We start from the raw sequence: 16,100 nt of genomic DNA, 5'->3' as shown, positions 1-16,100 counted from the left end.
AAATCAAATTTAGGGCATATCTTCGTGCAAACACAGTCTGGTTAAGCTTCGGCCGCGAGCCAGCAAGAAAGCGATACGTTTGTGCAGTCCGATGTGTTTTGTTTTTGTTTTCTTCAGCTGTTTCACATTCAATTTCCTGTGCACCAACGTCGGCAGCCGCGCGTTCACCTTTCCATGTTCTCCCCTGTGTGCGTGTTTTTGCATCACAAAGAGGTCTTTTAGCTTTGTTATTTATCAGTGATGGTTGTCAAAGAGCAGAGAAGCTAACGGTGAATGTGAAACATGACTGAAAATCAAAGGTGCGTGGAAACACACAAAAAAATTGTGCTGCATAGTGTTGTAGTTTTCATGCCAAGTCACTCGTTGGCACTGGGGGCCTTGTCATCGCGGTGGATGGTGCAGAGAAGAAGAGGCCGATCGTGCTGGGTTCTGTGGTATTAGAAACCTTAACAATTTACTCTGCATTTGACACACAAATTCAAGTTTGAATTTTTTATTAAAATTTCTTAAAATAAAGAAAAAGATGTTATGTTAATATAATTACACCTGTGATTAACTTTATTATATGTGCCTAATATTTGCAATACAGTTTTGCATTTGAAATAGTAAGAAAATTTAAAATGTGCTTTGAATGTCTTTTCAAAGAATTTCATAATTTATCTAATCATAGCTACACATATAAAATATTAACTAATTAAATTGAATACAAATATTGTGTAATTGTTTTCTATCTTATGTAGGTGTAACTCTACCTTCAGAATTTGAAAGTATGAAATGAACACTGAACAATATGTTTCTTTCGGCTTATCCCGTTAGGGGTCGCCACATCGTGTCATCTCATGAACAGTTAAATATCCATCCATCCGTCCGTCCGTCCGTCCGTCCGTCCATCCATCCATCCATCCATTTTCTTCACCACTTATCCTCACGAGGGTCATGGGGAGTGCTGGAGTGTATCCCAGCTGTCACCAGGCAGGAGGCAGGGTGCACCCTGAACTGGTCCCAAGCCAACTGACCCCTCGGTACAGGGCACTTAACCACGCCTCCTGAAGTGACGTCACGCCACGTGTGCTCACGTAAGACAAACAGTAAAAATGGCAAATACAAAACAATACATTCTGAACTGAGACAGACTCTATGCTTCTGATTTCATTCAAATCAACGATATATTATAGATTCTAAATACAATACATTCTTAACTGAGAGAGACGCCATGCTTCTGATTTCATTCAATCATTCACACGGAGCAATGTTATGCTAGCGGAGAACGTCTCATTCATTTATACGAGACGTGTATTAAAAATCAAATTTAGGGCATATCTTCGTGCAAACACAGTCTGGTTAAGCTTCGGCCGCGAGCCAGCAAGAAATCAATACGTTTGTGCAGTCCGATTATCGCTAAATATCGCTCAACACAGATCAAGTGTGTCAATCATTCACACGTAGCTATGTTATGCAAGCGAAGAACTGCTAATTCATTTATATGAGACATGTATTGAAAATCAAATATAGGGCATACCTTCGTGCAAACATCTGTTCCGGTTGATATTAGATGGATTTAGTTGATGATGCGGTCTTCCACAAAGTTTGATCCATCGGAGGCATTTTTCGTACTGGGTCTTCAGTTTTGGAAAGGGTACGAATCGAATTCCACCAACTAGCCTTTCAGGATACCTGTCGTCACTATTACAAAGTCCGTGACTACACCTCTTAACCATATTTTTTGTTAAATAACCCAAATACGCGATAAAACGCTAACTAACCCTATCCTGGACCATGCAATGTTGTCTGAGAAAATGGCGGGAGCAAAAACGGGCTTTGGTTTATGCAGATCTCTGGCCTCTGATTGGTCAGTGACGCGGATTGCGCAATATCCACGGAGGGGTCAATTGCAGGGCACATGGAGATAAACAGCTGCACTCACAATCACACCTAGGGGTAATTTAGAGTTGCATGTTTTTGTAATGTGGGAGGAAACTGGAGTGCCCAGAGAAAACCAGCACAGGCATGGGGAGAACATGCAAACTCCACACAGGCGGGTCCGGGATTGAACCTGAGACCTCAGAACTGTGAGGCCAACGCTCTACCAGCTGAGCCACCGTTAAATATATTTTTATTTAATGTTTTAATAATTAGATTGAATAAGTTACACTTAATTATGATGAGTGTTATAATTATAACAATATTTGAATTGTTTTGCTTTGCTAAAAATATGTTTTAGTTTAGCAAATAGAATTAATGAATAATAATCCTAAATATTTAGTTACTGACAACTGTACATTTTATATTAGAACAACAATTTTATTTGTGAAATGTTTTAAATATTTTGTCATTTATACACTTATAAAATACCATTTATTATTAAAAAAATAAACTATGGTGGGATTTTCATTTAATGTATATTTTAACAAAATTATTTTAATGAAAAAAATGTTTCATAATAAAATAGTATTGATATCAATAAATTCTATTATTTTAATTACTCATAACATTTTTTGAATAAAAGTAACATGTACTATAGTAATAATAAATAAATTTATTGTAACCACTAATAACTACACCTTCTAATATTAAATAAAAGGTGTTTGTGCAAATGGAAAATAACATACTTTATAATTTTCATCACCTAAATGATGTTAAAGTTTTTTCTTTTTGAAATCTTAATTTTTTTTCCATTTTGTAATTTATGTAATTCTATCATTTTTTAAAAATTATTTGACACATAAGGAATAAAATATATTTTAATTTTATAACTTTTATAACAATAATTACAGGTTTCATTAACACATATTAACAAGTAAATGTTTTATTTAATAAATGTATTTTAAGTTCTTTTATAATTGATCTATTAGTACACCTTAAATGTTATTTCACTGAAAATATTTTTCATTTCATGATTTGTGTAATTATGCATTTTATCATAGCCTACTTGATGGGGACAATATTCCTATTGTATTTTATTTGTATTTATAACTGCACCTTTAAAAAAAAAATCCAATATAAAGATCCCATGGATTAGTTTATAGTTTACCGTAATACATAAAACATCAGTAAAACCGAATTATGGAAGACACTGCCAAATTTGGTGATACTGCATAATTAATATATTTTGGGTATTCTGGGACAGCATAAAAGGTTGAATAACATGTAAATGTTCCTATTTACGTACAATATATGCAAAGCATGTAAACATCGCATACTCGTCAAAGAAGCAGTGCACATATTTAGTTGTATAATATCCCTGTAGATAGCAATTCATAAATAGAACAGTGTTGTATACACAGATACATGCAAAGAATATAGAGGCCAAAATATTTTCCCAAAATGCATCAGCGTGTCACCGTGATGTCCCCGATGCGGCTGCGGTCAAGCTTCGCCATCGATTATGTCGACAGAGTTGATTATCTCGCCGTTTCCTGGTCGCATGCTGTCTGGAATGTAAACCCACCATGACGGACACGCGGCAGTATTTACAGCGACAAGCGGAACCGGCATCGCTAAGCAGGTCACCTTGGATTCCTTGGACTGGCTAATGTGTACACACGCACGGGCCTACACACACACTCGGCATTGTGAAGGGGGCTTACTGAAAATTGGCTGGTCGCCCTTTTTACCCCATTGAATTTGGATACCGTTCACACTGACAAGGGAATTGCGGAGTACCTTGCTTTCTCAGGCTGTGTGTAACGGGTTACGAGAAAATTGCCAAGTCCCTCTAATCTCCAAAATCAACATAGATATCTTTCACACAGACAGGCAAATCTGGAAAAATCTGTCTTTGGCAGGCAGAGCGAAAGGGGCTACAATGAAATTGCTGCGTCACCCTCAGACCCACAATCAGTTTCAATACTTGTTACACTTTCTCGTGAAATTTCAGGGGGCAGCTTATAAAATTAGCAGGTGACTCTTATCCGGCCATTCCTTCTCAGTACCTTTGACACATATCAACAATACCAAAAAAAATTGAGCAGGTTTCCTTCAACCTCCCATCAATACCATTCACACAGACGAAACGATTGTGGAAAAATTGTGCTTTGACCTAGAGTATGAAAGGGGCTGCCACCAGATTGACAGGTCCAACCATTCTGTGTTTGTAGCTTTCTTACAGACCAGTGATATGGTAAATATACTACTAGGAAGTATTTTTGCCTCTATTCTCTTTTATCTTCTTTAATACACCAGAAGTGGGAAAGTAGCTACCAGGAAATTGGAGATCACCTTTGATCCTCCAATATTTCTCGGTATCTTTTCAACACAAACCAGCAATATTGTCATGAGCAAGGCTGGACGACGGCCAAGAGGGGCGTGGCGTGGCCTGGCCACCGCTCCGAGCGGTTTCATCTCTGACACCCAACTGTGTCACATGGGGCACTGTGATTAGATAATGTATTTAAGTTTGAGTTTTGTCACTGGTTTTTGCCAGTTTGTTGAGTATGCTTTCCTGCATCCAGGGTTACTCTGCTAGTGCGCCATTATAGTCCAGTCACGCTTTTGGTTATGGTCTTTAGTTGACTCGTAGTTATCAGACATTATTTCTTTTGTTTCGGATCCTGCCTTCTTGGACTGTGTTGTCATGCACAGCTTTCGTTTATAATAAAACCCACTGAATATCATGTCCGCGTCTCAGTGTCCTGCATTTGGGTCGGCCCGTGCAACGTTGGTGCGTGACAAATACTGCTCAATCAGAAATTGCCGGGTGGCCCTCGTTCCTCCATTCCGTGTTGGTGTCTTTCACACAGCTGACCATCTAAAAGTATGGTGGCCCTGCCCTATATTTTGCACGGTTGCCGTCAGTTTGGAGACATCATTGCAATCAGTCCAACCTTGAACTTCTGTCTTTGGCGGCGCCACTGGTCCCTTACGTGATAATGTGCAGGGATTTGGGTTCACGGCATTATAATTTGAAGATGGATGACACTGAAGCCGCTTTTTAAAAGTAAATCACCTGATAATTTGCTGCTGACAAAGAGCCGCAGGATGAGATGTGGTGCCGAGATCTCAACGCGGAATTAGCGACAACGCCAGCATCACTGCTGTGCGGGCCTGCGGGCGCTGTTAATGATGTTGATGCGGGTGTTAATGTGTTTGTGCACAGCGGTGGCGAGAAGAAGAAACAAGCCCGCAGGTGGAAAAAGGGTCACTGCTCAATTTGCAACTTTACCTGTGAGTGTCTGAAAGGAAAACTGTGGTGCGTGGACATAATCATTGGGACACACACAGGAAGTCAAAACACAACATATTTCGAACAAAAGTATTAGGACTGTTTTAGGGAGTGACAAGGTGAAGAAAATATGGAAATGGAGTAGGAAACTTAAAATAAATAAAAATCCCCTCAAATGTCAATGACACATGCTGTATGTATTAGAACATCTGGAAGACGTGAAATGAGATGAAATATCGAAAAAAGTATTTGGAGACTTACAGGAAGTGAAAACGAATAGAAAATGCAGACAATTTTATTGGGACACAAAATAAAACATGGGAATTGAACAAAAGTATTGGAACAACTATCCATTCATCTTTCCATTTTCTTTGCCGCTTATCCTCACAAGGGTCACGTTAGTGCTGGAGCCTATACCAGCTGTCAGTGGGCAGGAGGCAGGGTGCACCCTGAACTGGTCACCAGCCAATCGCAGGGCACATGGAGACAGACAACAGTCACACGCACAATCACACTGAGGTCCAATTAATGTTCCATGTTTTTGGGATGTGGTTGAAAACCCATGCAGGCACAGGGAGAACATGCAAACGCCACACAGGCGGGGCTCGAATTGGAATTGAACCCCGGTCCTCAGAACTGTGAGGTCAACGCTTTACAGCTGCGGCACTGTGGCCCCTGGAACAGCTACATGATATGAAAAGTAAAGAAACTGTGAACAACAGTGTCGGGACATAGGATGCGGAAAAAGAATTACTGCAAATAGAGTGAGTAAAAAGATAAAATGTTATTGTGACTAGAGCTGTGGGATATTCTGGAAGAAATGGGTTTGTGATTATGTTTTTTTTTTTATAAACCTAAGATATATATTGTGGAATGAAAAAAATACAGAATAACGTACTTGTGATGTGAAAACCACTGCACATTTCTCTTTTACTGTTTTTCTCTCTGTTTGGACAGTTCATATTAGTTTCAGTAGACGGGGAACAATGATTTTTAGAGCACAAAAGTATACTGAGGGCGGGACGGTGGTTCAGCTGGAAAGCGTTGGCTTCTCAGTTCTGAGGTCCCAGGTTAAATCTTGGACCCGCCTGTGTGGAGTTTGCGTGTCATCCCTGTGCCTGCGTGGGTTTTTTTCAGGCACTCCGGTTTTCTCCCACATTCCAAAAAACATGCAACATTAATTGGACACTCTAAATTGCCCCGAGGTGTGATTGTGAGTGCAACTGTTGTTGGTCTCCATCTGCCCTGCGATTGGCTGGCAACCAGTTCTGGGTGTACCCCGCCTCCTGCCCGTTGACAGCTGGGATAGGCTCCAGCACTCCCCGTGACCCTCGTGAGGATAAGTGGTGAAGAAAATAGATGGATAGGGTATACACTGAACTGGTTTCCAGCCAATCAGAGGGCACAAAGAGACAGACAACAGTCGAACTCACAATCCCGCCTCGGGGCAATTTAGAGTCTCCAATGAAAGCATGATTTTGGGATGTGGGAGGAGACCGGCGTGCCCACGCAGGCATGGGCATGACATGCAAACTCCACACAGGCGGTGCTGGGATTTGAACCCCTGTCATATGAACTTCAGGGCAGACGCTCTGATCAGTCATCCAACATACCACCACAATTCAATTGTTTTGGGGACAAAAGACTTCAAGTGACATACGGCATTGAGGTTTCTTTTTGCATTGCGTGTTTCTGCCTGAGCATGACTTATGACGGATGTCATTTTTTGTCACAGACCACACTGTAGTTACACTTTCCCGCAGAGGGCCATTGTGACTGTGAAACCTTGAAAATCTTTAATCGTCTTATATTTACACATAAAATTTATGAAGTAGTTTTGAAATCAGAAATCAAAGTTAATGGGTTTTTCAACTTGTTGATGTTTGGTAACACAAAAATGCTTGCAAAATCTCAACATTATCATTTATGATGTGACAATTTAAAATTTTGTTGCAGATTTTAACAAGAATCATCGTAGTTAATACATGCTTTGCTTTTGTGGGCCACAAAATCATGTGGTGGGCGGATCTGGGCCACGGGCCTTGAGTTTTACACCTGTGACTTAATGGGTTGGCGATTAGTTGTATAGTTGTTCTTGCGTGAGATGGAGTCCCTGGTCTCACAACAGTATAGTGAATACTTGCTGTAAACTGAGTACACTACAGTATAGCAACATACGTTAGCAACAAAGAGCACACTTTCATACTATTACTGCTATTATCCATCCATCCATCCATTTTCTTTGCCACTTATCCTCACGAGGGTCGCAGGGACTTCTGGAGCCTAGCCCAGCTGTCAACGGGCAGGAGGCAGGGTACTCACTGAATCGGTTTCCAGCCAATCACGGGGCGCATGGAGACAGACAACAGTCGCACTCACAAGCACACCTAGGGGCAATTTAGAGTGTCCAATTAATGTTGCAGTGGGAGGACACCGGAGTGCCCGGAGAAAACCCACGCAGGCACGGGGAGAACATGCAAACTCCACACAGGTGACTCCGGGATTGAAGCTGGGACCTCAGAACTGTGAAGCCAACACTTTACCAGCTGAGCCACCGTGCCGCCTTACTGCTATTATTTCTCCTTCTATGATTACAACTACTAAAAATAAAAGTACAGTGATGCCTCGAGATAAGAGTGCACTACTAGGTTTTAGACATACAAGCTTTTTCGCTTTGACTTGCAAGCATAAATATTACATACGAGCAATATTCTGTGGTGATAGTTAACTCATTTTGCTTTACAATTAATGGGAGGGTTGAATTCTTGGTCTGCTGGGTCTTCGTGCTGCTTTCGACAGTCAATCACTCTATTGTAGTTGATTGTATGTAGAGACTGGGTGGGGATGAGAGATACTGAACTAAATTGGTTTTGTTCTTCTTTTCGAGCAAACATTTAGCGTCACCAGGGGACTACCCAGCTCCCTCTCCCCTTGCATGTGGTGCCCCGCAAGTTAAGGTTTTAGGCCCAATTGTCTTATCTACTGTATCAGTATACTGCCCCTTGGCCAAACAAGCGTGCACCAAAAAGTATTCTTTCACTGCTATGCAGACGACACACAGATATGCCTTCCCCTGAGACCACAGGACCTGAGAAGTCTAGGCGCTGTTAATGAATGCCTCATCCATTGCTGGCTCTAAAAGCTTTAACTTTTCTGAAAGGGCTTTCCATAAGTTTCAAGTTTTTGTGGAGGGAACTTTTTTAACCTTTTTTTTTTCCGGAAGTGCATTTGTGAGGTTACACAGTGATGTTGGACAAGAAGGCTTGGCTCTCAGGCTCCACTGTTATTCATCTTTAAGTTTTCGATCACGTTGGTGTCAGGACTGTGCAAACAATTAATGTTCATCCATACCAAACTCTCTCTCATTCATGTCATTATGGACCTTCCTTTGTCCATTGGTGCATATTGAAACACAAAGGGACCATCTAAAAACTGTTCTCACAACGTTGGGAGCAATGAATTGTCCAAAATGTCTTGGTGTGCTGAATCTGTCAGAGTTCCCTACACTGCAGTGGCCAATATTTTGAGCAATTTCATGCTCCTAACTTTGTGGGAACAATCTGAAATGACAACTTGATTGGAATTGGGGTTTGTATAAGGACTCTGACAGAAAAAAAGTGACATTTGGAGAAAAATATTGGGACAACATGGATGTATATTGTGTAGTAAGGCCGTCTTACTATAGCAACAGAGGTTTTTAATATACAGTATGACAAAACGTCATGTCATGTCATTATCCAAGCCACTTATCCTCACAAGGGTTGCAGGAAAGATGGAGCCTATCCCAGCTCGCTTCAGGCGAAAGGCAGACTACACCCTTAACTGGTCACCGGTCAGTCGCAGGGCAGATATCGACACCATCACTGAGCGGGAATCAACCCCATGTTGCCCACACCAAGGGCGGGCATGTGTACCACTACACCATCAGTGACTCCAGTATGACAAAATAAATATTGAAAAGTTGCTATCATGCCAATGGATTTTACTTTATTTCTATTTCATATTACTATACAGTATATTCTGTAGTGTTGTAAAAAACTATGGATGTTCTGAATAAAATTTTCTGACACTCCCATAAAGAGTGTCAGATACAGAGATACGATTCAATACCTCAGCAATTCCTTAAAAAGTATTTTTAATTTAAATTGTAATAATTTTATTCAATTTTGGACTTTCTTTCAGATTTAAGGTTTTTTTCCATTTCATTCCTAAATAATGAAGAAACAAATAAAAACAAAAACTTCACTGACCACTGTGAAAATGATAGCCGCACAAAATGTCAGACATTTTCAGCTCGTTATTGTGTTAGACAATAACAGTTTTATTTTAATGATGGAGTCAACACCGGAAAGGTGTTAAAAAGATGCAAGCCTTTACTTCCTGTGATATATATTTACGTGAAGCTCAGCTGCGGTGATCAACTAACGTCATTACATCCCATGCTGTCCCCGGGGCGACAGTACGGCGCTACGTTCCCCCCTCTTGCCCACTCCACTCCTGCCTGCCTCAGCATTTGAGGGATGGCAGTTGTTTTCTTCTCATTATATGACTCTTGAGATGCAGCGGCGAGGCTGTGGGGGGCTCACGGGGGGCGGCCAGGGTGTTTAATGGCAGAAATAATGAGCCAGTGGTGCTAGCAGCGCTTCATTCTGCTGGGCCGGGGCCTTCCCTTTTGTGCAAAGTGAAAAATGAGGTGTTTCTGGCTGTGTTTTCCCCTCTCGGCTCCCATCTTACATTGAGTTAACATAAAGCACAGCTCGAGAAAGGGGCCGCCCTGTGTGACAAATGAAGTGTCTGTTGTGTGTTTTGGAGGGAAAATAACAGCAGCCTTAATGCCCAAATGAGATTAAGTTGTTTTTTTTTCACCAACTTCCTCAGGGCCTGTTTTCTTTTCTTTTCTTTTGCATTTTTTATACAACTTGCAAAAATTGAATCTTGTTGGGAGGTGGGACAGAATAATCTGATTAGATTAATGTACTTTGCTTTGCTGACATTTAAAACGAAGTCTAGAACCATTGCCAGAACTTTGTCAAGAACCAAGTTCACAGCAAAATCATCACCAATTCAATAATCAGTCAAAAAACTCAGTCAAGAGAATACAGTATGACAAAATACATTTTGAAAAGTTGCTATCATCCAATGGATCTAAGGAAGAACCTAGTTCAGAAGTTAGCAACAAACATGTCAAAAACTAAGGCAAAAGCCAGGTCAAGATCCAAGAATACAACATGGTCAAGAACCAAGTCAAGAAGCATGTCAAGAACTACTCCAAGTGAAGAAGCTAGTCAAGAACTATGTCTAAACCCAAGTTGCAAATGGAAGAATGTGTTCAAGAAGAGAGTCAAATACCTTGTCTGAAATGAAGTTAAAAATTAAAGATTACACTCATGTGAAAGTCTTTTACGGGCTGGCTTACGCACCCTCGAGGTGCAAGGATTCTCCTGCAATGACGTCTGCTCACTCCAGTGGTTACCCAGTTATGTAGCGCGTAAGGCCTTGAGTGGTGTGAGTCATTGAAGTCCGAAGGTTGGTGTATTCCCACATAGTGGACTTTAGTCAAGATGTGCATGACAATCGCTAACCAATTGACCCCTCCGTACAGGGCACTTAACCACGCCTCCTGAAATTACGTCACCCTACTTGTGCTAACCTCAGACAAACAATTAGCAAAAATGGCGGCGCAGGAAGAAAAGACTAGAGCGACAGTTTCCTATTTTCGTGTTATATATCACACTTGTGTGCAGAATCTGTATGTGTATCTGTAAAGCTGTTCGTGAACCGCCGTATGAAGGAAAAGAACGCGAGGCTTAATTTACGAGTTGTTTCTCTCGTTTTCTTTGTGTAACGTCACACGCTCCCCTCAATAATTATTCTTGAATTAGTGCCGAACCTACGTAAGTCCCGACGGAGTACGACAATCACTACTTCATAGTGTCCTCAAACATCCTTCCTTCAGTCTTGGTGTCTCGGTGCACGTCGAAGGCTTTTAGGACTCGCTGGACCGGTTTAGCTTAGCTCGGTAGCCGCCAACAGAGACACGTTTGTGCAGTCAGATCATTACAAAATATCGCTCAACACAGATCAAGTGTGTCAATCATTCACACGTAGCTATGTTATGCAAGCGGAGAACTGCTAATTCATTTATATAAGACATGTATTGAAAATCAAATATAGGGCTTACCTTCGTGCAAACATATCTGTTCCGGTTGATTTTAGATGGATTCAGTTGATCATGCCGTCTTCCACAAAGTTTGATCCATCGAAGACATTTTTCGTACTGGGTCTTCGGTTTTGGAAAGGGTACGAATTGAACTCCACCAACTAGCCTTTCAGGATACCTGTCGTCACTATTACAAAGTCTGTGACTACACCTCTTAACCATATCTATTATTAAAGAACCCAAATACGTGCTAAAACGCTAACAAAAGCTATATTGGACCATGCAACGTTGTCTGAGGTAATAGCGGACGCCAACAAGGGGCGTGGTCTATGCAGATCTCTGGCCTCTGATTGGTCAGCGACGCGGATGACGCAATTTCGACGGAGGGGTCAATTACAAGCGACATTCCCCCCATGTGGAGAACAATAGTAGGCTAGCCGATGACCTGAAAGCAGATTTTGAAACGACACTTTCACACAGCACACCCACTATGCCGTAATACCGACCACTTCTACACTTCTGATTTCTACATTGACCATCCACGAACAGGAGGTGAGGCGCATCTTCAATCAACAAAAGATTAACAAAGGGGCGGACCCAGACCTTGTGTCCCCATCATGCCTCAACGTCTGTGCGGACCAACTTGCACTAGTCTTCACAAAGATCTTAAACAGATCTCTAGAACTTTGCAAAGTACAATCCTGCTTCAAACGTTCCACCATAATCCCGGTCCCCAAGAATCCTGGAATCGCAGGTCTAAATGACTATAGGCCTGTCACCTTGATGTCTGTGGTCATGAAGTCCTTTGAAGGGCTTGTGCTGAACCCACCTCAAGAGTGTCACAGGTCCACTGCTGGGCCCACTGCACTGAGAAATCCACACTGCTCTTCCAGAATCTGAGATTCAACTTCCTGACTGACCTTCCAGCACCCTTGAATATTCAATACCGGTGAGGCTGAGGAGTTTGATTCCCTGTGATTGGAACACACCCTCCGGGTTCTTTTTTTTTTTTTTTTTTTAAAGGGAGCATCACACCAATCTCCTAATCCAGAGACACTGATGTCCACGTGATGTTGCAGAGGTGTGTCAACCAAGAAAGCGCCACAACATCCAATGCTTTGGGAACTCTGGGTGAATCTCATCCACCCCTGTGGCCCTGTCACTGAGGAGTTTTTTTTTTAACCACGTCAGTGACCTCAGCGCCAGAGATAGCAGAGCCGGGCTCAGAGACCCCAGACTCTGGTTCCTCATGGGAAAGTTTGTCAGTGGAATTGAGGAGGTCTTCAACCAATTTTCCCCACCGACTCACGATGTCCCAAGCTCAGGTCAGCAGCTCCCAATTCCCATTATACAGTGTTGACGGTGTACTGATTCCCTCTCCTGAGATTTCAGATGGTAAACCAGAATTTCCTCCTTCTGACAGGATTCTGCCAGATCGTCACGATATGTTTTGGCCTGCCAGGTTGGACCAACATCTTTCCCTACCATCGGAGTTTAGTGACCACCAGGTGGTAATCAGTTCAGCGCTCCACCCCTGTCTTCACCTGAGTGCCCAAGACGTGGCCGCAAGTCCGATAACACGACTACAATGTCGATCATCAAACTGCGACCTAGCATGTCCTGGTGCGACGTACAGATATAGGACACCTTTATGGTTTAACATGGTGTTGGTTATGGACAATCTGTTGTGAGCACAGAAGTGGAATAACAGAACACCACTCAGGTTCTAATTGGCGGCTGGGGCTCTTTCCTCTCAATCCTGACCTTGTAGGTCTCACTGTCATTGCCCACGTGAACATTGAAGTTACCGAGCAGAGCGATGGAGTCCCCAGTGAGAGCGCTCTCCAGCACCCCTTCCAAGGACCCCAACAACATAGGACCACCAAAAACACTTAAAACACAATTGAGCATCTCATAACATACAACGTGACTGGGCTGGAGAGGATCTGCTCGGAGGAGTGGTAGAGGATCCCCAAATCCAGATGTAAAAAAAAACTTGTTGCATAATCTCCCGAAAGCCTCATGGCTGCATTAGCGCAAAAGGGTGATTTTACTGAATACTAAGCAAAGGGTCTGAAGAAATATGGGTGTGTGAGATTTTAGGTTTTCGTTTTCGATAAATCTACAAAAATTTCAATGATTATGGGTTGCTGTGTGTACATCCATCCATCCATCCATTTTCTTAGGCGTTTATCCTCAGAAGGGTTGCGGAGAGTGCTGGAGCCGATCCCAACTTTCAACGGGAAGGAGGCGGGGTACACCCTGAACTGGTTGCCAGCCAATCGCATTGGATATAGAGACAAACAGCCGCACTCACAATCACACCTACGGGCAATTTGGTGTGTCCAATTAATGTTGCATGTTTTTGGGGTGTGGGAGGAAACCGGAGTGCCTGGAGAAAACCTACGCCGGCACAGTACATGCAAACTCCACACAGGGGAGGTCCCAGATCGAACCCGGGACCTCAGAACTGTGAGGCCAACGCTTTCCAGCTGAGTCACCGTGCCGCCTGTGTGTACATTAATGACAAAAAAAATAAATTATTATAGCAAATGGCTGTAATAAAAGAGTGAATAATGTACAGGGGTCTGAATAGTTTCTGGACCAACTTTACAGGCTATCCTGTGTTCATGACTGCACATATGGGTGGCAGGGAGGGATTGATATGCTGTCACATTGCATGTTTTGATTTTCGACACAAGTGGGTTGAAAATCCAAATGTGAGTGTGTCCCTCAACAATTCAATGACCCATGCATGGGCTTTTTCCATCAAGATGATTTGCGGATCCGTCCCATCACCTCCTTCATTGCCGGTGGAACTCTGGGCGGGTGTCATCCTATTCCATATAAATCGGACACAAATTGTGAAATTACATATCGATTAACACATTAACGACTCTTCCGTTTTGTTCTCTTCATTGTTGCAGTGGCACAGAAATCGTTGCTGGAGAAGGAAGCCAAGCTTACCATCCTGGAGGCGGGAGTTGCAGACGTGAGTAAAGTGGTCTCGGACATTGACATGACATGAACAGACATGATGTATTTAGGAAACAGTTATAACATGTCTGTCGCATGATTTGGTCAAAAATCACTATACACTTGAGACCCGTTGAAGGTGAGTAGGTCTTTTGTTACCATGACAACTGGGGGCAGCTAGGTTGGTTGAAAGAGGTAAGCGGCTTCTATTTGTGTGTGTGTATAATAGTTTAACAGGGGTGGGCAGCACTTTGTACACTACATTTAAAAACCCTCACTACACAAGTTGTATTCAAGAAATGTAAAAAAAAAAGTGGTACCTTGAGATATGAGCCTATAACTCAAAACATGCATAACTCATACTTTCCCATTGAACTGATTGGAAATGCCATTAGTCAGTCTATACGCCCATTACCCCATGGCACCGCCCAAAAAACAACAAATTCACAACGTGGAATCACAACGACCTTGCAGACTAGAAAAGTGTGGGTGTTGAACCCTTTTAATTTTAATTTATCTGTGGTGTTTAAACACCCCACAGGTGCAATTGTGGATTTTAATTAGACTTTACACTAATCTGATCAGCATTGATAGCATTTTATGCTGATTGGCTTTAATGTCATAGTTCACCGATCTGATCAATGACATAATTGATTAGCGCCACAAAAGACATTTACTCTGCGTGGCCATCATATAGAATATGTTTTTCAGCCTTGTTGCTTGTCTTTTCACGTCATTTACGAGTACCGGGCTTTGTCAAGTCAAACATGACTGGATACAATCGTTACCATGGCCACCACAACAATAATAGATCGCACATGTATTGTTTTAGTGAAAAAAGAACAAAATGGGTGGAAAACGTTTTGTGGTGATGGTCACCAGTGTTCGGGAGAGGATGTTTGTTCTAGGATTGCTTGAGGTATTTTTTAAAATATCCGATACGGCTTACAATCAGCCAAGAAAATGTTACAATCAAGTGCTAACACTAACAGTTGTATGTAAACTGTTGGTGTTATGTTGAATCATGCTCTAAAGCAGGGGTCTCAAACTCAATTTATCTTGGGGTCACTGGAGGCTGATTCTGGCTGAGGCTGGGCTGCAGCCTTGACACACATGAACGTTTGTGGAATTTAAAGGTCTACTGACACGTAAAGCATGATTTTTAGTATGTTTTTAATTTAAAAAAAAAAGGGCAGCCGGAATTGACCCATCCATTTTTTCACTACGTCAGGATGACGATTTTTGCATCTCCCACCATGAAAATCCTCTCGAGGTATTTGTGTTGGAGAAGAACTAAGAAGTGACATTTTTTGCAATTGGGGGTCAAGTGTTTATATTGGTTCATAACCACTGTACCGATGAAAAATTACTCGAGTTAGTCAAAAGGGCGACTCGTTGTTTTGCTGGATTTTGCTTGAACACTCGGGAGGATGGATTCATTTTTCACGCTTTTCCAAAAGACTCGGTTTGTCGTGAAAAATAGATTGCACAGGTGCAAAGGATGAGAGCTTTGTTGCATTCTAAATGACAGGTCGGTGTGTATAGAGTTATTAAAAATAAATGATAGTTGTGGGGGGGGCGACGTAATCCTTCTCTCAAAACGTAACAAAAGATCCGCGTCATAATAACTTAATAAAGTACATAAGTCAGGAGTGCTAAATGTGTCGATGTGTGCGGGCCGGTGTTGTTCATTGCTGCCGCTGCCGGGGCTGGCGTGTGGTCGCCGCCGTGGAGGTAGATCGGGTGGGAGGAAAAAGTAGCTGTCCCCTCCACTGGCTACCGGTGTCAGGGCACCCCTGAAGT

General features: G+C 42.2%; 1 protein-coding gene across 2 annotated transcripts in view; it reads left to right on the top strand.

The window, feature by feature from the left end:
* Window positions 1-16,100, top strand: part of LOC133511222 (receptor-type tyrosine-protein phosphatase N2-like) — a 115,186-nt gene that overhangs the window by 36,496 nt on the left and 62,590 nt on the right. For both annotated transcript variants that reach the window (XM_061839947.1, XM_061839946.1), the window contains exon 12: window positions 14,249-14,313. In XM_061839947.1, coding sequence (XP_061695931.1) covers window positions 14,249-14,313 — 65 coding nt within the window. The remainder of the gene's footprint in view (window positions 1-14,248; window positions 14,314-16,100) is intronic.

This window comes from Syngnathoides biaculeatus, chromosome 13, assembly GCF_019802595.1.
Source record: "Syngnathoides biaculeatus isolate LvHL_M chromosome 13, ASM1980259v1, whole genome shotgun sequence".
Taxonomy (NCBI): Eukaryota; Metazoa; Chordata; class Actinopteri; order Syngnathiformes; family Syngnathidae; genus Syngnathoides; species Syngnathoides biaculeatus.
Note: the sequence above shows the minus strand (reverse complement) of the source record. Positions and strands in the feature narration are given on the sequence as shown.